Source organism: Myotis yumanensis, unplaced genomic scaffold (assembly GCF_028538775.1).
Source record: "Myotis yumanensis isolate MYYU_CA2020_CCGP unplaced genomic scaffold, mMyoYum1.0.hap1 SCAF_1, whole genome shotgun sequence".
NCBI classification, from domain to species: Eukaryota; Metazoa; Chordata; class Mammalia; order Chiroptera; family Vespertilionidae; genus Myotis; species Myotis yumanensis.
This window is the reverse complement of record NW_027223752.1, coordinates 101673380-101694783: the sequence shown is the minus strand read 5'-3', so window position 1 is coordinate 101694783 and position 21404 is coordinate 101673380. Positions and strand designations below refer to the sequence as shown.

Sequence of the window (21404 nt, the reverse complement as noted above, 5' to 3'; positions counted from 1 at the left end):
CATTCAATAAACATGTATCAAGATGCTCTTGTGTTTTAGCCATGGTATTAAGTGCTAGGAATGGATAAATTGTGTCCCATGCACACACAGAAGGAACAGCAGTGAAAAACTATCTATGATTAACTGTGATACACAGGTTATTGCTACGGAAGCACAAAATGCCTGGTCCATTTTTTCACTACATTTCTCAAATCTCTTTCTATTGTCCAAATCATTGCCAATGTGTTTGTCCCAGTCCTCCTTACTACTGACTAGGAATTTTAGAACATTCTTTTCCTGAACTTCCATTCTGTCCAATTGAATAGATCTTAACAACCACTTTCAAATTTGTGTTGATGCACCATTATGATTTAATTACTTAACTTCTTTAAATGCTCATGAATGTCCCATTATCCTGTTACTGTGGTATAATGGAAAAAGACCTGGTATCTTGTCCTGTATTTGCCAAAAACTTGCTGTGTGAGTTGAAATAAGTCACCCACTTTTCTGAACTTCAAACCCTTCATCTGTAAAATGCATTAGATGATTCCTAACATCTTTGTCAACTCTCAGAACTAAGATCTTGGAATACAGCCCACCCTGTCATACAACAGTGTTAATTCCCTTCATAGTTGCAACTAACCTACCCTCTGCTCTCAACCACTTCTCTCTGTAGCAATCAGATATGTGTGTTTATGTCCTTCTCTGCGCCTCTCATACACTGAGGACACAATGCAGCTTCCCCTAGGCCTAAGTCACATATCTCGTAGAATCCAAGTCCAAAACTTTTTGTTGTTTTCTTTACTAAATATATAATTCAGACAAACCTTAATTCTTAACTAACCTTAATTGTAACACAACCACCACACAGTACAGTGTAAAATCCAGTTCTTATAAAACTACTAATTTTTATTAAAATGCAATGGCCTAATTTCAAAAAAATTAATATACTATAATTTTAAAATCGAAAAATGGGGACCTTTCAATGCCATGGTGGAATTAACCAGCTTTTCATACATAGGGGTCATGTCCTTTTTTATGTTTTATATACCCATAGCATATTAACTATATATTAGATTTTCTAGAAGTATTTGCTGATATCTAATAAAGGCTGTTTCTAAATTAATTTTATAAGTTTGATGAACACTCAATCTGCTAATATATTTACTCTGACAGTATTTTATTACCAGAAATTTATAGTAGAGCCAAAGGACTGGATACAGTGAGACTTCAATATCTACTTACATTAAGTTGTGCAACAGTAGACAAATAAATGGTTAACAAATCTGCATAAATATTATTTTGCAATTTTTTTCTGATGAATTAATACAAGCCCTATATGTTTCACTGAAGGTAAAAATAGCAGTTCAAGTTTTCTCCCTTTCACTTACAATAGGTTGATTTGGATTATTATTCAAATTCTCTTTTACATGAAACAGCCTCCTTACCTGTAGGTTCTGGAGGAATGGTATTTTAATGTCAAATTCAGAGCTTTAAAAACACTATTTTACAGTAAATGCACAGAGAACCACATATCTAGATGCTGGAAGAGAAAACGAAGTAATTTTCATCCCACTCTAACTGAGGTGTTTATGTTCATCATATTGACTGAGCAAGCATTACAGTAAGCCCAAAGGGATATGCTGGCATCTGCCCACTTGTGAACATAAAGAATTAATAAACTTATTCTGGGTTATTCAACTGAAATATTGAGCACCTCATTTCCACACCACGTTGTATGATACTTGGAATAATGTAGAAGGACCTTTCTGAGACTTTGTTGAATAATTAGCAGTTGCTATAATCCTTGCAGTTCATAACTACATGGCTCAGCAGAGGCACTCATACCAAGCTAAAGTAGAGCTATGTCAATATAGGAGGCAAAATTTTGCAACATAGTTTTAACCACATATTGTATGGGCACATCCTAGAAATTTGAAAGTTCTACTATAAGAGGAGGAAGCATTAACATCCAATTGTTAAACTGCAATCTCAAACTCCTCTTGCCCTGCACCCTGTATTATGATCATGAAAGAAGCCATCCCAAGGAGACATTCCACTCCTATAATCCAGAAAAAAAAAGTATTTTAAAATATACACACATAAACTATGGAAAATGTTAAAACCAGGTACAGCCTCCATCTGCCTTTTTAGAAACTCTCTAAAGGCAATTATTCTTTGGTAAGATCCATTTCTTACAATAATACAAAACCTTAATTGTATACCAGTTTACATTATTCCACAATATAGCTGCTTATATTTCGAGAGTGCAGAGTATATTTTTATATTTCAATAATGGTCAGCCATAGGAACCATGTACAATGGAAAATTTGGTTGAATAGAGTCAAAACACACACAACCTCTCTGCTAATTTTATAAAAATGCTTATATCCCATTAGGAAGTAAGATGCCAGATTAATAATGTAAATGAGAGTCAAACATAGTTATAGCACATTAAGACAAGTTGCCAAGTCTAGTAGTGAAAGTTTTGTAAATAATTCTTTCTGCTTCATTTCCAGGGGTAAATAAAATAGGTGTCTATTCATATCCTCAGAGATTCTATTTATCAGAAAAAGTACCTTTTTTTTGTGGCCCTAAAGATATTCTCTCCACTACAGTTTCAACTTTTTGTTTCTGGGCTTAATGGAGATTGCTGACCAGGTTTTATACCCCTCTTTATTAATTTAAGAGTAACAAAATAAGTCAAAAATACTTCTTATGAAAAGTTTGACACACAACCAAAAGGAAAATGTTAAGTGTAAAAGAAATTATCAAAATATAAGATAGTCTTGTTGTTAAGGAATTAAAGTTATGCCAACAGCTTATTAATATAAATCATGAAAAACAGAGATAGGTGTTGCAATAAACAAGAAATAGGAGTTTGAAACCAGAAATAAGAAGAATGTTCCATATGTATCTGTAGACATAAAAATAGGACACATTTCCAGATATATCGAAAATAACAAAATTGGCTATACGCTTACTTGTTCTGTTGAACCATCATATAGCATTAAAGGTAGAGAGCTGCCCTCTGTGTATTTTCTATAATTGAATGAATTTTAAAACTATTTTAATTAGATTTCAAGACATTCTTTAGCTTTCAAAAACATGTTTTGGAAATCTAGATGGTGATTATAGTGGTATTCCCCCATTAGAATCTATTCACTCTTTAAAAATGTAGAGCTGGTTTACTATATGGAAAGTACTGTGCTGGGGTGGTACGGGGGTATGAAAATGAATAAGACATGATCACTCTTCTCAAGAAGCCTGACTCCACAGGAGAAACTTATTCAGTGGGAGAACCTGACTCATTTAATCAGGGTCTAATTTGCAGGGATCAAAAGCTTTATTCAGATCATGGCTTTGTATTTTTTCACCCAGAAGTGTAAAGTATTTACATAATTTATTTGGTTTCCATAGTGTTAGAATTTGATTTGGCTCTTAATATATGCTTGATTTTTACAAACCTCTCATATATATAAAGATATAGGTAGGTAGTAGATATGTGTGTATTCATATATATTTTTTCTTACATAGATATCCCTTATGCCTAATTGAAAGTAACTGAAATAAAATTGGATTATATATAAGGTCCCTTGATTATAGTATAGATTTTTATTTATTTATTTATTTTAAAGTTCCAGAAACCAACTTCACATACTATAAAATTAAAATTTATTAAACAAATATCACTTATTGCTACAAATATATTTGCCCTATTTAAAATTACATAATTTTGTGCATTTTTATTTTCTGAGGACTAGTGTAAGAGAAAGAAACTGTAGTAAGAAAAGTTTTCATTACATGAATGGAAACTCCATGTAAATTAGAAAAATGCAATAGCCTTACCAAGACCTTATAGCAAAAAGAATTATTATTTGTATTTGCAGTATCATTACAGATAGGAAGTGATTTGATTCTGTATTAAAGTGAAAACTACTTATATTGCATCTTATTAAACTACTGCACATGAAAATGTAAATGTCTGCTAATGGCAAAGGTCACTTTTTATAATTAAAAAATGTTCTAAATATGTCATAAGGGGTTTTTGCTTTTATATAAAAGAATGGTAAGCATTAAATGTGGAACTATATAATCAATCAAAATAATCTAGTATTTTATTGCTAACACCATTGTGAAATATTCAAATAGCTTTATAAATTAATGTATTTTCAAAATAAATAGCATACCTGCTTAAACTGAAATTTGACTATATGCATTTATTTTCAAAAGTCAAGTTTTTCTGAGTGGAATAATTTATTTAGAAACTACTTTTGTAAATCACTGAAAGTTACATAGCTTTATGTTAAACAGATATTAAGCCAAGAACACTAAATTAATTTTCCCCTCCAGTGCTGCAGCAAATCACTATTACTACTATTGCTTGTCAATATGAACCAAAACAGATGTTTTCCTCTATAACAGTATTCTGAAAATAACCAGACAAATGCATATTATAGTTTTAATATGCTTGAATACAAGTCAACTTTCGTACTTTGTCAAATTTTCCAGTAATTCCTAAATGATGATCTTGATTACTCTGGAAAGCAATTTCCATTTTTATCTAATAGTTAAATATTGTTTCTTTGTTTTTTTATTTGGGGATTTTCCCTTAACGTATAGCTAATGGGATGACCAAATTTCACAGCAGTGATGTAGTGCTACTACAATGTATGAAACTTCTCAGCTCATTTAGCATCTCCTACTCTTTTAGATACTTGTGTTCTGTTTGCATTTATAAAAGTTCCTATCACCCTATTTATTAGAGAAAACTGTGGTGTGATGGAAAGAGCATTTGATCTGGAATTACATCATTTCCAGGCCTAAATCTATCCTTACTAACACAGAACCTCTATATGCCTTGATTACATCATCTGTAAAATACTGACAATAACTTCCATATCTTACCATGTTTTTGTGAATATCAAGTAAGATTTGTAGGAAAATAAGCAAATCAAATGTATGGCAGTGTTGTTCACTAGAGGAAATAAACTTGTACCATTTCTACACTTGACGAGTATCCCAACTATTTGAAATCTGCCTCCTCTTAACCCCAGTAGAAAGGTGCCACCAGGGAAATTGGTGGATTCTAGCCAATACCCAGGATGCTTCTACTTAAACAAAAAAGCAATCCAAACCCATTTCTTGCCCTTTCAACCCACCTCCTAGATCTGTCAGTAATGCTAATTTTGAAAGTTATCCTGTACTTGGTTCTCAAAGTGTGGCCCAGCGCCAGCATCTTTAGCATCACCCCAAGAGCTAGTTAGAAATGCAAATCACGGGCCCACCGCTACTGAATCAGAAGCTCTGGTTTGAGTTTTCACAAGTCCTCCAGGCGATTCTGATGCAGGCTCCAGTCTGAAAATCACTGCGAGCAGTCCATCTGAATCCAGCTATATAGGGTCCATGAGTCCAGATTCCCAGACAACTTCCCATAACTTTTCAGTTGACTTGTCACTGTCCTCCCTAACAGAACACCATACGATCCCTCCTCGAACGAGCATTAACACTGAACTGATAGGATTGAGAGGAGACCCAGAAACTCTTCCCAGAACACAGCTCTGCCCCTGGGCCAACCCCATCATCATCCTCAGCAGCAAAGTAACTCGCTGGCCTTTCTCTGCTCTGTCCTTCTGCGGGGCGAAGCGCCAAGTGGAGAGCCGCACAAACAGGACGCGTGCCCGCTCCTCCCCCCTCGCCAGGAGAAGGGTCAGGTGGGCCCGGTTACCTGCACTAGGGTCATCTGCGAGCCCAGCGCCAAGAGGATCTTCTCGGTCTTGGTGGGGTACGGATTGTCACGGTGCTTGTAAAGCCACTGCTTGAGGGGCCGTGCCATGTCCTGCAGAGCCTGTCGCTTGTGCCTCACCTTCCCGCCGTTCTGCCGGGCCCTGGGACACCGGGAGAGGAGAAGGCCCTAGTGAGCGGCGCTCTCGGTGTTGCCCGCCAGGATCCCTCAGGCGGGGAAGGATTTCAATGGTTGCCGAGGTCCCCTGCCCGCCCCGCAGGGCACCCCCAGGCACCCAGCCCAGCCTTGGTAACCCGCCCCGCGCGTCCCGAGGTTGAGGCGAGAGAGCCACACAATATCTGGGTGCTAATATCCTTTCCTTGGTATGTATGTCTCTTTGAAGTGGCCTGTTTGTCTCACAGGGGTCATGTGGCAGTGAAGGACCCCAGGTTTGCCTTAAAAGGGGGGACATCTTGAAGCCAGTAACCCAAGTTAGAGGTTTAGGTGACGATGGCTAAGTGACCTGAAGAAAAATGTTATTCAAGTTACAGATCTGTGCGGCAAGGCGGTGTCACCCTTCCCTAGCCCGCCTGCACTGCGCCCTCCTCTAGCGGTTCTGGCCTGGTGGGCTGCGTGGAGGGTGCTGCAGGCTCTTTAAAGTTAACGCACGCTTGCTGCTCAGGGCTTCCAGTCGCCTGTAGTCAAAGGAACGGTCGCCCACTGGACGGCGGGAATAAAGCAAGGGATGACCGCCGTCCTGCTGTCCTGGTTCCCTTTGAGCTCTCTCCAGAGTCTGGATCCTCTGGGGAAAAGGAGAAACTTTCCCAAGGAAGGGTACGAGGAAAACACTATAGGGGTCTTTCCCTATATAAGGAGAGTTACCAAGTTTGGAAAGCTCTGTTCCACGAAGGAAAAGAAAAAAACAAAAACAAAAACAAAAACCTCTTGAAAAGCATATTCCTAGGAGAAAGACTAGCAGGCTGGAGCCGGCCTTGGGCGTTGCGTTCCCAGGAGGCTCCGGGAGGTGTCGCCGCGCCAACGCCCGCGCGCCCGGCGACTCCAGGAGGCTCCGGTGCTAGTGCCGCAGCCTCTGGGGCTTTTGCCTCTTCAAACACTTTGAAATGCAATTCCACCCTAAAGGACTGGTAGTAACGTTTTGAGGAAATCTAATCTCTATTAACTAACCAGCAGCGCCGCAGAACAAGCAGCTGATGCAATCTTCCAGGTGGAGACGGCCGGGATATGCCGCCCTCTCTCCCTCTCCCTCACCCGGCGCTCCGGCAGCCTCTCGGAGGAGGCCGGGCTAGGGACGGCTGTCCACAGGTCTGCAGCCTGAGCTGCTGGGGTCACCTCCTTACCCTGCTAAACCGAAACTCAGCAACGCAAGCTCCCGGCCTTCCCCTCCCGGCTGGCAGCGGGCCCGGCCGCGTGCGATTAGGGCGCCCAGGGCAAAGCCGACCTTCCCAACTCCCTGGCAGAGGCTAGGAGAGCCGCGAGGCTGTGGCGAAGCCCTGTTTGACAGAACGGAGGAAGCCCACGGGGCCGGCCTGACCTGGAAAACCCCAACAGCTTGGCCCTCCCTGTTCCTACTCTTCCTGCTCAATCCTTTATATTTGGCTCTCAGTCGCGCGTCTGCACCCGAGGTTCGGAGAGGGACTGGGGTCACCCACTATCCTGAGGTCCAAGTATGGGAGGATTGCGGGGCCAGTTCCAGGTGTCCTCAGTTTCCAATAAGCCTCTTTTGAGCTGTCCTCACCAATCGATTACCCGATATTTTCAGAAACTACTACCTTGAAATGAGAATGCGCAAAACCAGGGGGCAGAGACCTGCCCTCCTAGGATACTCCAAGCCGCTAACCCTCTCGCTCTGGTTGCCACTCGCACGCCTCCTCCGCTCACGGCCCCCACCCCTCTGGGCTGCGGGTGGCCCGGGGCCCAGGGAGGATGCGCCTACCCGGTCCTCCGGTGTCTCAGGCCGAGGTTGTCTTTGAGGGGCGGGCAGTCCGGAATGCCCACCTCGGGGCGGGCGTGGGGACTGTCCAGGACGCCGCCATAGGGGCGCCCGCCCCGCTCCCGCTCCGGAGCGCTGCGGTCCTCAAAAAGCACGGCGCCGTTGAGCTTATCGAAGACGATGGTGTTCATGGTGCGGGCGGGCAGGGGCGCCCCGCGCGGCCACAGCGCCTAGGAGCCGGGCCACCGGGAGCTCCTCAGGGCTCGGGTTCTAGGAGATGAAGGTGCAGCAGGTTACTCGCTGAGAGCGCTCACACCCTGAGCGACCCGAGCCCCAAATGGAGCCAAGGCGAGCGGCTGCGGAGTTCGTGGCAGGGGCTACACCGCCGCATCCGAACTAGGGAATCCGCACCTCTCCGTACCTGGCTAACCCGTCCCCTTCGCCCCCGCACACTCCGGGGACAAGTCCCTGCCCTCGTCCTTCACCGGGCGATGGAGCTCTCAACGCGCTTCAACCAGGAGTGTGTACCCGCGGCGGCAAAGGAAAGTTAACTCCTGAACGAGCCTTTCTGCCTCGGTTTTAATCTGGAAGAAGCACACTCCTGAGAGCTGCGGGCATCTGCGCGGGGCCTCACGTGGCCTTCCGTCACAGCGGAAGACTAACGCCTCTCGGAGGTTCCACTCGGGTCGTAAAGAGGGGTTGGGAGGGAGGGAAATTGGGTGGAACATGAACGACTGCGTGCGCAAGCCCCAGTTAATGAGTCTCAGGCCGTACCGGGATTTCGGGAATTTTCATGTTCTCTAGATCTGGGATAGTTTGGCTGAACCTCCTGCGTCCGTCCCTGGGGTGGGGGTGAGGGCTGGGAAAGTTAGCAGACTCAGAGCTAGAAAGTCAAGTGGTGTCAGGGACAGATGCACCACATACTCCCCTCCCCCAGACCTTCCTCCCGCTCCAGGATGTGCAGGGTGGGGACAGTTCAGAGCGCAGGAGCCCGTGGCCCCGGGAGTCCCAGCCCCCCAGGGCCCACTGTCAGTGTGGTCCTCTCCCACAGTGCGGGGCGACCCTGAAGCTCCGAGCCCTTACACAGCCGCCCCTTTCCGGGGTTTCAAGGAACCGCTTCAGAGGCTGCAAGGTGTTTGGAGAGGAAGGAGGAATCTCGGCCCTTGCACCGTCGGACAAAACCTCCAGCTCACCTCCCGGGTCCCGGCGGCCGGAAGCCTCTGCCAGCCGCCAGCCGTCTCAGGGGCAAGTCCGCGCTGCCGTGGCTCAGCCGAGCGCCCGTCCCGAGGAGCCCAGCAGCTCCAGCCCGCCCCACCTCCCTGCCTCCCGCCACCGAACAGCTCTCCTTCCTTTTGCTGCCGGCGCCCCACTCCCCGCCCCGCCGCGGCGTGGGCTGCCTGCACCCTCCCCCTCCCCCCTCCACCCCCCCAGCCATGCACCGATCCTGTGCCTCGCCGAATGTCCACATTCTCCACAGAAGCGGCAACACGCGACCTGTGGGACCGGGACCACGGCGATTAAACGAAGGCTCGCGTCGTGGGGAGGTGAAGTCGGACCTCCGCTGGCAGTCCCGCGTCCCTTAAGACTGAGTCCTCCCGCACAGACAGGTAGGTGTCTGGGGTTTGGACACCAGGCGAGAAGTGTGCAAGCAAATTTCCGTGCTCGCAGCCCCGGTTCCGAGGTCAGGACTTAAATCTGTGCGCTCCATGCTTTGCGTTTACGCTGTTCCATTTGTAAAATACAGCCTTTCCCAGCCGCAGGGTCTTCCCCCACCCCAGCCCTGTCCTCCTATTTGTAGGCGTGTTTTGCCCAGCGCATCCGCCCGAGGTTTGGCACCACGGGGCCTTCTCTAGTTGTCTCCAGCCGCCCAGGGGCTGGGGCCACGGGCAGCAGGCGTGGTGGGAGCGGGCGGGAGAAGTCCGAGAGCTGGGTGCTCAGGCAAGAGGTCCTAGGGGCGTGGGAACCGCAGCTTCCCATCCTCCCGGGGAGCCACGCGCGGTCCCCCCACACCCCCTCTCGGCTCCCGTGCTCACACTTACCCTGATTCACTCCAAATTGCCACTCGTGGAGCTCCCTCTCTGAGGAACCGCCCCTCCCAACGCCCGCCAGCAAAGTTAAAGCAGAGGAGGAGCGGCCAGGTGGGCTCCCGTCTCCCAGCAGACCCTCCGGCCAGCCCTGGGGGCCACCCGGGCGCGTCCCCTCCAGACGGAGGAGAGAGGTAGGGGAAGGACGTGGAGCGCCAGGGGGCCGGGGGCCGGAGCGCACCTCCCATCCCGAGGCCTCGGGCAGGGACGCAGAGACCCAAAAGCTGTACCTGGGATCCTGGGGCCGGCGGCAGGGCTGCTGGCTCTCCCGCGTCGAGGCTAGGCGCACTCCCATGCCCGCCGCATGTTTTCCGCGCGGGATCCCAGGCGCTCACCGCCGCCACCGCCGTCGTCTCGGCTTTATTTACGCAGACAGGCGCGCGCGGCCCGGGAACAGGGATACCGAAGCCTTCTCATGTTTCCCGGCTGCCTGGCCCAGGCCGCGAACATCCTGCAGGCGCGGCATCCACGTTCCAGGGCCGGCGGGAGAAAGCCCCCGCGCCGCCCGTCTGCGGGGACGGCAGTTAACCCTCGCAGAGGAGATGCCACGGCGGGCGCCACGGGAGCCCCCAGCGGCCGAGCCCTCCCCAGCCGGGCAGGCCTCGAGGGCGCGGGGCATAAGGGGCCGCTTCCTTCGCCCTTCGGGGAGAAATCCTCGGAGGAGCTGCAAGTAGCTCTGGAAGCTGAGAGGCTGCGGTGCAAATCCCATGTCTTAGCTGGCTCGAGTGTCGGAAACTTCACTACGAATGGCTGGGCGGGAGAGATGTTGCTCGCGGTTAGCCGAAGTGAACTTAGACCTCGGTTTGCGCCTGTGGGGCGCGAGGGTACTTCCAGAGCCGCTTGGACCCTGGGAGCCTCTGTTCCGGTGTCACTAGGTTTGGGGGGGTCCTGGCTGTCTCAAAACCGGGCACACATTCACCTTCCGGGGCTCGCGCTGGAGTGGCTGAGCTCGCCTCGGGGCCTGGGGAAAGGGGCAAGGCCGGGGCTAGGAGAGCCCGTTGCCTAGGGTGGAAGAGAGGGCGAGCCCAAGGCCAGGGGTCTGTGCGAAGCCAAGCGAATGGAATTGAGAAGAATCCGAGCGGGGACCAGTGCTAGGAAAGAGAACGGTTATCAGATTCTCGTACTGGTCATACTTGACTTCCCACCGTCTCCGCAAGTGGAAGAGCAGCGAAGCTGTGGTTTGGGTGCAACTGGAGGCTCAGCTTCTGTCAGGCTAGAAGATCCCCAGGACTCTGAGCACCTAGACGCCCGCGTTCTCGCAGCCGGCCTCGCCGCTGTAGGGACACCTTTTATCTGTTTTTAAGAGCGAAAGTAGATTTACCCGCACCTGAAAGTCATGGCATCATTTGTCCTTTTCTTCTCTAAAGGTGGTTGGGCAGCGGCTCACCTAAGCATCTTCCTTTTATATACTAAAGCTATTCCCCCCAAGACTAATCAGACCCCTGAATTTTCCACATGTTACCCCCTCCCCAAACTACCTGGCAGCAAGCCGGGCAGTGGAGCAATCTGAAGCAGAAGAGGATGTAGGTTCACATTTTTGAACATCAGGTGTATAAATATCATCATTTGATCACTATGTCCTAGTTCTCTTTTATGATATAACTTGCTGTTGTAGCGCAGGCGTCTTGTTATTGGAGCTGCACTTGACTAGCTGTGGTGTGGGTTCAGGGCAGAGAAGGGCTTACAGACCTCGCTGGAGGGAGTTAAAGTCAAGGACACATCATAAAGTTTCAGCCCCAGACTTGCTGTGAATAACTTGCACAACAAAAGTAGTTCTAATTGGTAATTTATAGGAGGGAAAGAAACCTGTTCCTCCTTCTGTGGTCTCTGTGACTGTGCTGTGGCCACCAGACATGACAATGAAATCAGCTGTAACACTGCCCTCTGACATATATTGGTCAGCTGTGCTAGGTAAAGCAACAGGCCTGTGTGCAGTTGCTTGCATTTCTCAGTACCTACTCTACTGACTTATAGAGCTGTATGCTGCTATATAGGCTAGTACAGAGCAAATTAATTTTGTTGTTTTAGTCTTACCTTATTTACACAATTTTAAATGCATTTAGAGAATTTTTGTTGAAGACATATTTACATGTATAGACTTACATGTAAAATTTGTTTTCTTAAACTCTGATATAAACTATATAGCAAAATATCTTTCAGCAATTATTTTTTAATGTAGTAGAGGAGTAATGTACACCTCAGTCTCAGGTTAAGTCACTGAAAATTAATATATGATAATTACTTTAGACTATAGTTTAGTCATTAGAATTCATTTAAAAATGAAAGAATATTGGAGGATCTATTTTAAAGTGAAATTGTGTGGAGAATCCCTCTCTAATATACAATGAGCACGTATTTTGTGACAGACCAAAATTTTATTTTTGCATTTAATCCTTTATGTATTTTAATCCACTGTTTAGATATATTTATCATTATTTTAAATGTCACATTTTCCTAAAATTACTCTGCTTCTTATGCTATATTCCAATCTCAGTTTATGAAATGCTGTATTATAACCTTCAGAAGTCAAGCTTTCAGTTTTAGAAAGACTTAAGAAAGTGTATGTAGTTTGTGGGAGATTGCTATATGTAACAGGGGGAGAAACTTAGGCCAGAGTTAGAAAACTTGATCCCTAATCTTAATTCTAGTTAATTTGATGTTGGTTTAACCTGAATTTACTGAAGTGTAAAATGAAGATGATTGAGTTTTCCATAAACTTGTCTTATGCTCTCATCAAGATATTTTTTAAATGTGAAAGGTACTTATTGCTAAAGCTAGAAAAATGTTAAGTAAAAACATTTAGTAGAAATCTAAATTCATTCTATTGGACCTTGAGTGGTTATAAATATAATTTTGCTTTCTAATGAAGGGGGAAAAGAAGCCTTCATTTTTGGCATGTTGATATAAGGAACTTGACATTTCAGAACAAATATTGGTCATAATTTTTGAAAATAATGATTGCTTTTAAACTCTCTTTTCCAATTATTACTTATAGGCAATTAAATAAATTACAAAGCATGGAATGACTGTCTATTCCTGTCCCAATGGCATAAAATAATAAATTTATGGACAAATAGGTTCACCTCACACTTGGATAGTCAGACCTGTAGAGATACATATTGGAACAACATAGCAAGACACAGCTGCAGAAACATTGTGAACAAACTAGTAGAATGGGTGGTCCGCAAATACCTCACAGGTATTTTTGCTTTATTTATACTTTAATAAAATAAATAATACAGAATAAGTTTTCTCACAGAAGGTCTTTTCCATAAATTCACTCTCTAGCAACCAAAGATTAGAGTACAAGTGGAAGTTCCTCTTCAGCTAGCTCCACCCAATCACATTCTCAGAGGCAGCCACCAAGAGGTGGCCATTGCTGGTCTGATATGCATCAATTCTACCTTTCTCTATGCAGTCACATACAGGAATACTGACAAAACATTATAGTTTTGTTTTATTCGTTTTTAAAATAAATTATACCATACTTTACATAAGTGTATACACACAGAGATGTATTAAACTAAAACTTGCTTTATCACTCAATAATTTCATAGAGAACGTTCATAATAGTATATATAAATATAACGCCTTTTAACTGTTATATAATCCATTTAGCCATTCCCCTATGAAAATTTTTGTCTTTCCAATTTTCCTATTATGAACATGAAACATTCTTGTATATGATCCTTTCTGCACATGTGTAAATATTTCTATAGGGATAGCTACACAGACGTAGAATTACTGGGTTGAAGGAAACATGATTTTAAAAATTTTGATAGATATTTCCAAATTTCTCTTCAACCTACACCCCCACTAACACATGAATGTCCCCATTGCCTCACATGCTTATACACCATTGTATATGTTCAGTCTTTATAATGTTTGCCTATATGATGAGTAAAATAATGTCATTGTTTGAGAGCCTTTTCACTTATTTTTATCATTTTTATTTTTTTAATTGAAGACATTTGCTTATGGCCATTGCTTACATTCTTTTTGTTGCTATTAATCCTCACCAGAGGATATTTTTCCATTGACTTTATAAGAGAGTGGAAGGAGGATGGGAGGGAGAGAGAGTAGAGAGAAACATATTAATAGATGACAGAGAGATACCTATATGATTGGTTGCCTCCGGCTTGTGCCTCAACTGGGGCCACGGGTCAACCTGCAACCCAGGTATGTGCCCTTGTCCAGAAATCGAACCTGAGACCCTTCACTGTGTGGGCAGATGCTCCAACTACTGAGCCACACAGGCCAGAACTATTGCTTACATTCTTATTAGTTGCATTCTTATTATAATTTATAAAGGTTTTTTGTAAATAATTTTTCCATATGCATATGCTTTATATATTGCAAATATGTTACCTGGTCTAACATCTGCCTTTTAACCACTTTCTCTTTTGCTTTACTAAATGTTTAAATGTGAATATAGGTCAATAATTCTATCTTTTCCTTTATGAATTCTGGGTTTTGTGACTTTCCTACAAATATTTTTTCCTATATTTTCTTCTAATAGTTTGAAATAATTGTTTTCACTTGGCTGCTTAATCCTCCTGAAATTAATTTGTATGTGTTGTGAGGTAAAAATCTAATTTGATTTTTTTTCTCTCCAATTGTGTGGGCAATTATTCCTATGGCACTTATTAAAGACTTTTTCCCCCATTGATTAGAAACAACCTTTCTCATAAACGTGGTGAATTCCTTTCCATGTGTAGGTTGGTCCAAAAAGGCTTTGAGCCGGGCTGGTGTGGCTAGTTGTTGAGTTTTAACCCATGAACCAGGAGCTCATGGTTCTATGCCCGGTCAGGGCACATGCCCTTGTTGCGGGCTTGATCCCCAGTAGGGGGCGTGCAGGAGGTATCTGATCAATGATTCTCCCTTCCTCTCTGAAATCAATAAAAATAAAAACGCCTGAGAGATGTTGCAAAACACTAATAAATCTCACAATTTAAAAACCATCTTGCATTCTAAAGACTTTCAGTATTATTCTGTCCTAATTTCAGAACATGTTAAGTATTGAAATAGTTATGTGCACTGCCTGGTAATGGCTCTAATTTAGAAGGCTAATTCAATACTGTTCCAGGATGAAACTGCCGTTTATTCCATCATTGACCTGTTCAGAAGCAGGAGAGTAGTTTCAGGCAGCCATGGTCTTCAGAGTAGAGTATGGCTGCACAGAGATTTTCAAACACATCACCTGATGAGGTGATAACCGACCCCACAAAATATAAGATTAATTCATAAAAGTGATGAGTCCCTGCACCCATGATTTGAAGAAGTAAACTGCATTTATCTTTTTATTCTATTTTTTTTATGGAATGGGAATTAATTTTTTTCACAAAGAAGCCAGTCAAGATGAGAACCTTCAATATGGTTATACATTCGTCAAATTCACTTGGGACAAAAACACAAATACTTTATCACCTCCATTTCTAAAAAAACATGAGCTAGATATAAGTGCAGAAGATACAAACAATAACCAGCTAGTAGAGCTGAGATACAGGTGGGCTAATGTCTTGTGCTACTTCACAGAGCTTGAGACAGGACCTGAAGTAAACCTGGAGCTCCAACACCCCGCCTTTTCCCGTGATATCAAGGTATCTTCAGTAACCTGCAACAATTGCTGAGTCCCTACTGCGTTACACACATGAAAATGCTCTATATACTGGGGTCCTGAGGGAACCCTGAGGAATATTTCATCTTCAAAACATGCATTGAAATACTAGATTTCCTTCCAGTAGATTATTCTAGCGTGAACATCAGCTTACCTTACAACAAAAGTGGCCATTTTAATAAATATAGTGAAGACTTCTGACCATAGGCTAGTATGACTATATTTTGAATTTAATGGATTTCAGGTACTCAATAGATTTTAAAGATTTCATTATTCTCTGTATTTCATGCAATGTCAAGCTTTTGGCTGACAACCCCTGCCCCAAATCCACCCTCCTTGCTTTCATTATGTGTATGATATTTTAATAAATTCACCAAAGGAATCCATGTGAGCAAAAGTGATGGTGCGATTTCTTCTTCACATTCTTAAAAAAATTGCTTGCCCTCCTTCTTAACTCTTCCCTGTAACCAATAGCTGAAACATGGATGTGTTAAGAACAGAAGAACTGCAAGATGGAAGGAACCTGGGGTCTTAAATGGACCACAGGAATGAGAGCTCCCTAGCTTGGGCTGAGCAAACTTTTTCTGTAGAGGGCTAGATAGCAGTCAGTGTTTTAGACTTTGTGGGGCATACTGTCTCTGTTGCAATTCTTCAACTCTACCATTGTAGTGTAAAAGTAGCCCTAATGACTTGACTTTGAATGAATCAATGAATGAGTGTTGCTGTGTTCCAATAAAACTTTATTTAGTGGACTGAAGATTGTATTTGATAATAATTTTCATGTGCCACAGAACATTATCTTTTCTTTGATTCTTTTTAGCCATTTAAAAATGTGAAAACTATTCTTACCTCAGAAACAGAAACAAGAACAGGCTAGATTTGACCAGAGGCTATGTTTGCTGGCCCTAGACCTAGATTTCTCAGTTCTGGACTGTTATGGGGAGCAAATAAGCTTCCCCTTGTTTGTGTCACTGTGTTTTGGTGTTTCCTGGCTAAAGGAACTCAGCCTACACCCTACATAATGCACATTTACACAAAGATGATCTTGGTTACCACAGGTTGGCTAAAGAAAAGTGCTTTTTAGATGACTAGGGACTGCCATAACCAGGGAGAATTGGAAAAAAGATGGAATAAAAAAGTATTTTTTCTCTCTTCTCCTCCTAAAAACGTGTTGCATGTGTTTAGAGATTCAGCCTAATTATTTTTACAATATTTTTGATACTATGTTATTTTATTTTAACCACTTTAAAAGGTACTAATGTCCCTTTAGACATGTGATTGGTGTTTGGGTTTTGAGGCTTATGCTTTTTGTAATCACAGAAAATGGTGAATAATTTTTAAGAATTACTATTTTCTGGCTCACTACCTCCCTTCCAAAAAAACCCTCACACAATTGGAACTACTTTTCAGTGTTTTTTTTTTTTTTTTTAAATAATCAACAATAAATATTTATGGAGCACCTGCATGCAAAATCCTGTGCCAAGAACGGCATCAAATTTTATTTAAAAAACACAATTTTTGCCTAACTTATAAGTCTGTTAAGAAAGCCCATGGAAACAAATATACCTCATCTCATGTTTTAGGATGTCTGATATAAAGATTGCTGAACCCAGTAAATCTGTAAATCATCTTTAGAAACACATGAGAGAGCTTAAAGATGATAGAAGGGACATTTTATGTGTCTGCTAAAAATTTTGTAACCACATTACCGACATCTTTCCTGAAAACATGCAAAAAGAGATCCTTATTTCAGAAATCCGAGCCTGATTGGAAAACAGCATTTTCACCTCTTACATCAGACTTTTTCATGTTCTATGCCAAAAGCCTCTGGGTTTCAAGAGAGAATTTTAGGACTTCCGTTGAAAAAAATATACAGTAAGAGTCAACACGCCGAGGTTTGCTTGAGATCTCCCTTTCCTCCTTTCCTTGTCCAGGCCTTCGTTGGGTCGCCTACTTTCATGCTCCTACTGTGGAAAAGTGCAAAAGGGAAAGGGGGGTTGGAAGAGAGGAGTCAAGAATAAGCTTGTCATGTGGGGTGCTGTATTGATTCTTGAGGCCTCTACAGAGACACCTCCCCTGCTCCCCAGCACAAGGAGACTAATTCTTGCTCAAGTGTCTGGGCCACTGACCAGCCAGCAGGCAGCTGGTGGGGAGGGAGAGGTCAGGTCTGCACCTGAGACTGCGTAGTGACCATCAGTAATCAGTCATCCCTTTTATTGATTTTTCTTAAATGGGCTGTCTTGTTGTAGCTACCACAAATTCTAATGTAGAAGAGAGTTTGGGCTAAGAGGAAGGGAGAAGGGAAAAGATGTATGTCAATTAACTGTGCAATGTAAATGGCCCAAGGTCTAGGTCAAAGGGAGCCTTGCAATATCCAAGTGCCACGTTTGTTTATCTTGGACCTGCAGTAGCAGTCAGTGCAAAACACATGTCCTGATACTGCTCTTCCAGACTCTTATAGGTGGGAACATAATTAAGGACATATAAAAAATTTGAATAATATACACACAGCACTTACTGAGTGCCCATGCACTATTCTAGGCACTTACCCCATATAATTCTTATAGCCACCCTTCGGGGTAAATACTCATTAGTACCCGTATGGTAGAAGAGGATACCTAGGCATAGAGTTGCCGTAAACACAAGTTGATAAATTGACGGAGCCTGTATTTGAAGGGAGTCAGGCGGGCACCAGAGCTTTTGTGATGAATCAGATTACACTGCCTTTTTGAAGGTGCACAGGAAGGACAGAGAGGAAGAGCTTTGAACACTTGACTGTATAACTGTAGGCACAGGTAACTATGTAGTTGCATACCTTTTGGCTCCTCACTTAACAGTAGGAAAGTCAATGCCAACGTGTTCATTTTCACTTCTGTATGTGATCTTTTTTGTAGGTGGGGAGCAAATGCAGTCTCATTAGTCAACAGAGCCAAATATCAATAGTACAAAGACTGAAATTTCTTTAGAGAGCCAAATTTTTTAAACTTAAACTATATAGGTAGGTACATTGTTATTAACTTAATTAGGGTACTCCTAAGCTGGCCTTTGCTAAAAATGTCCTCAATCTGAGGGGTTGACCTCAGCGAATGTACCCCCACTTCTTCTAACGCCACTTCTTCAAAATAGACTCGCCCAGGCCGAAAACCGACTTCTGCTCATGGGCCACGAAGTTTCAATCGCACTGTAAGTGTGTGCCTGCACGTGGTATTTTGTGGAAGAGCCACACTCAAGGGGCCAAAGAGCCGCATGTGGCTCGAGAGCCGCGGTTTGCCGACCACTGGTCTATATCTACAGACTTTTTATAGAAATAATGTTAAAATAGGGACCAAAGGTGAAACTAAACACCTAATTTCTGAAATAAAAGTTACTACAAATACTATATTTAACTAGATAGTATATTTGATTAGCATATAGAAATAAAGTTATTCTAATAAATGGAAAGATGTATTAACCAATCACAGAACATTTAATTAATAAGGAACATTATCATAGTACACTGTGACTAACCAATCAACCTATGAGAAGCAATTTCAATAAATAGGTCATGAAAATCAGAAGTGCTCCTCTGAAAGTTTGACAGGTTTTGGGGGGAATTTTGGTCACAAACTTATCTATCACATGACTCACTCAGAGATTTTATGACTTTCTTTTTCTCATCAAACACTGCCCCATAGGAAGCTCAGGCCTCAGGGATCAAGCAGTTGATCTTCCCGATACATTAGAGGTTGGTCTATGGCTCTATCAACTTCTCTGGGATCTACAGTGTTCATGTATGTCTAGAGCAGTGATGGCAAACCTATGACACCTCTGACACGCGAACTCATTTTTTTGGTTGATTTTTCTTTGTTAAATGGCATTTAAATATATAAAATAAATATCAAAAATGTAAGTCTTTGTTTTACTATGGTTGCAAATATCAAAAAATTTCTATATGTGACACGGCACCAGAGTTAAGTTAGGGGTTTTTCAAAATGCTGACACGTCGAACTCAAAAGGTTCACCATCACTGGTCTAGAGGGTCAGGAACCAAAATCTGAATGGACCGAATGTGGATCTCTCTGCTTTTATAAAAGGAACTTCTCATCCATTTAGGCCTCAGCTCAGGGAGATCTTCCCTGATCACAGTGTCTAAAATAGTTGTGTCCTCCCTCCCCATCACTTCCAGCCCTTGCTTTTTCTTCTTTTTTATTTTTCTTCTTCTTCTTTTTTTTTTGTTTGTTTTGTTTTGTTTTGTTTGTTTGCCTGCCATACACACTCCAACTGGGGTTGGAATCCACAACTTAGGTATGTGCCTTGACTGGGAATGGAACCCAAAACCTTTTGGATTATGGGATGACGCTCCAAACAACCAAGCCACCCAGCCACGACTTTCTTTATTTTCTTCATGTCACTTATCACTAATTGAAATTATGTGGTTTATTGTCCTATTTCTATACTAGCATATAAGCTCCATGAAGGGAGAGCTTTTATTTAACATCACTATATCTTCAACAAATATATTGCCTGGTACATAGTAGACAATATTTTTTAGGTGTGCCTAAAGACTTATTCTTTTCTTTACCTTTTTTCTTTTTAATCCTTACCTGAGGATATTTTTCCATTGATTTTAGAGAGAGTGGAGGAGAGAGGGAAAGCCAGAGAGAAACATCAATGTGAGAGAAACACATCAATTGGTTGCCTCCTGCATGCACCCTGACCAGGGTCCAGGCCAGGGAGGAGCCTGCAGTGTATGTGTCCTTGACCAGAATCAAATCCAGGACCCCTGATGCTCTATCCACTGAGCAAAACTGGCTAGGGCTAGAGACTTATTCTTTTTTTTTTTATTTAAATTTAAAAAATTTAAAGTATTACATATGTCTCCTTTTCTACCCATTGGCCTCTCCCCGGCCACGCACACCCCCCAGCACATACTCTCACCTCCCCCACCCCCCAGTGTAGAGACTGATTCTTAAACTAGAGGCCTGGTGCATGGATAGGGTCCGTAGGCCTGGCTGGCAATCAGGGCTTTCCAGCTGCCGGCTGGGGCCTTCCTTCATTCCACGTCAGCCCCCGGTGGTCAGTGCATGTCATAGCGAACAATCGAACTCCTGGTCTCCCAGTCGAACTCCCAAGGGGACACTTTGCATATTAGGCTTTTATATACATAGATGGCATCTGAGACACAGAGCTCTTTCAGTTGTATTCCTCTGTTATTACACAGGAGCACTATTGATGTGGTGAGGTGTAAGAGAAGAAAGCATTCTATAGTCCTATGATTAGGGCTCAGTCTTTTAGTAAACCTGTGCCCCAGGGCTGTGACCTTCACATGTCCTTCTCAGTGTCCTCTCTCTGTTTATTACCCCCTCCCCAACCTTAGGTGGGACAGGATGCATAGAATGGGATCGAGTTGGGTATGTCCCTTCCTCCAGGCCAGTTAGGCTCTGGTATAACTTCAGTAGATTAGGCTCTCGAGAAACAGTTTCTCTTGAAGGCAGGCCTTGTAAGAACAACAGAGTGCTCTGCGAGTATTTAGAATGACTATTTTCCCCTCCCCCTGCCTGAAACAGGAGGGTACTTTTCTCTTATCTTACTATGAGACCCTGGTAGGGCTCCAGGAACTAAAACTTATAAAAGTGCCCCCCATACCCCTAAGGCCAAACTTTCCCTGGAGTTTTTAATTTTCAAACTTACTCACATGGAGCCTCCAACAACTTGTCAATTACAGTTTGGGTTTTTCTCCTCTGGCACTGGTTCCTGAGGAGCTTTCTCCTGTGGGATCCCCCTGTCTATCTCTACAATTGGGGGCAGAGGTTTGCCCTGTGACCTCTGTTCTCTCTGATGGAACTAAGAGGAGTTGTTGACTTTCAGTTAGTCCAGCTTTTTTCTTTTGTGTGGGTGGGAGAGATGACATGCTGGACTGGAAACTAGAAATCCTTTGATATTTTTATTACTGAGTGAATGGATGCTATAAGAATGTGCAGCTATCAGCTGGTTCACTACAATTGTTTGCTCTAGTTTTGCACATCTGAACTCTGTCTTAATCAATCACAACATAATTGTACAGGAAGA

The 21404-nt window shown here is 43.4% G+C and overlaps 1 protein-coding gene across 1 annotated transcript in view; it reads right to left on the bottom strand.

Annotated features, from left to right (window-relative positions):
• Nucleotides 1-7846, bottom strand: part of MKX (mohawk homeobox) — a 71378-nt gene extending 63532 nt beyond the window's left edge. The window contains exons 1-2 of the mRNA XM_070407350.1: nt 7659-7846; nt 5708-5867 (exon numbers count right to left, since the gene is read on the bottom strand). Of these exons, the coding sequence (XP_070263451.1) occupies nt 5708-5867; nt 7659-7846 (348 nt within the window). The remainder of the gene's footprint in view (nt 1-5707; nt 5868-7658) is intronic.
• Nucleotides 7847-21404: the final 13558 nt, after the last annotated feature.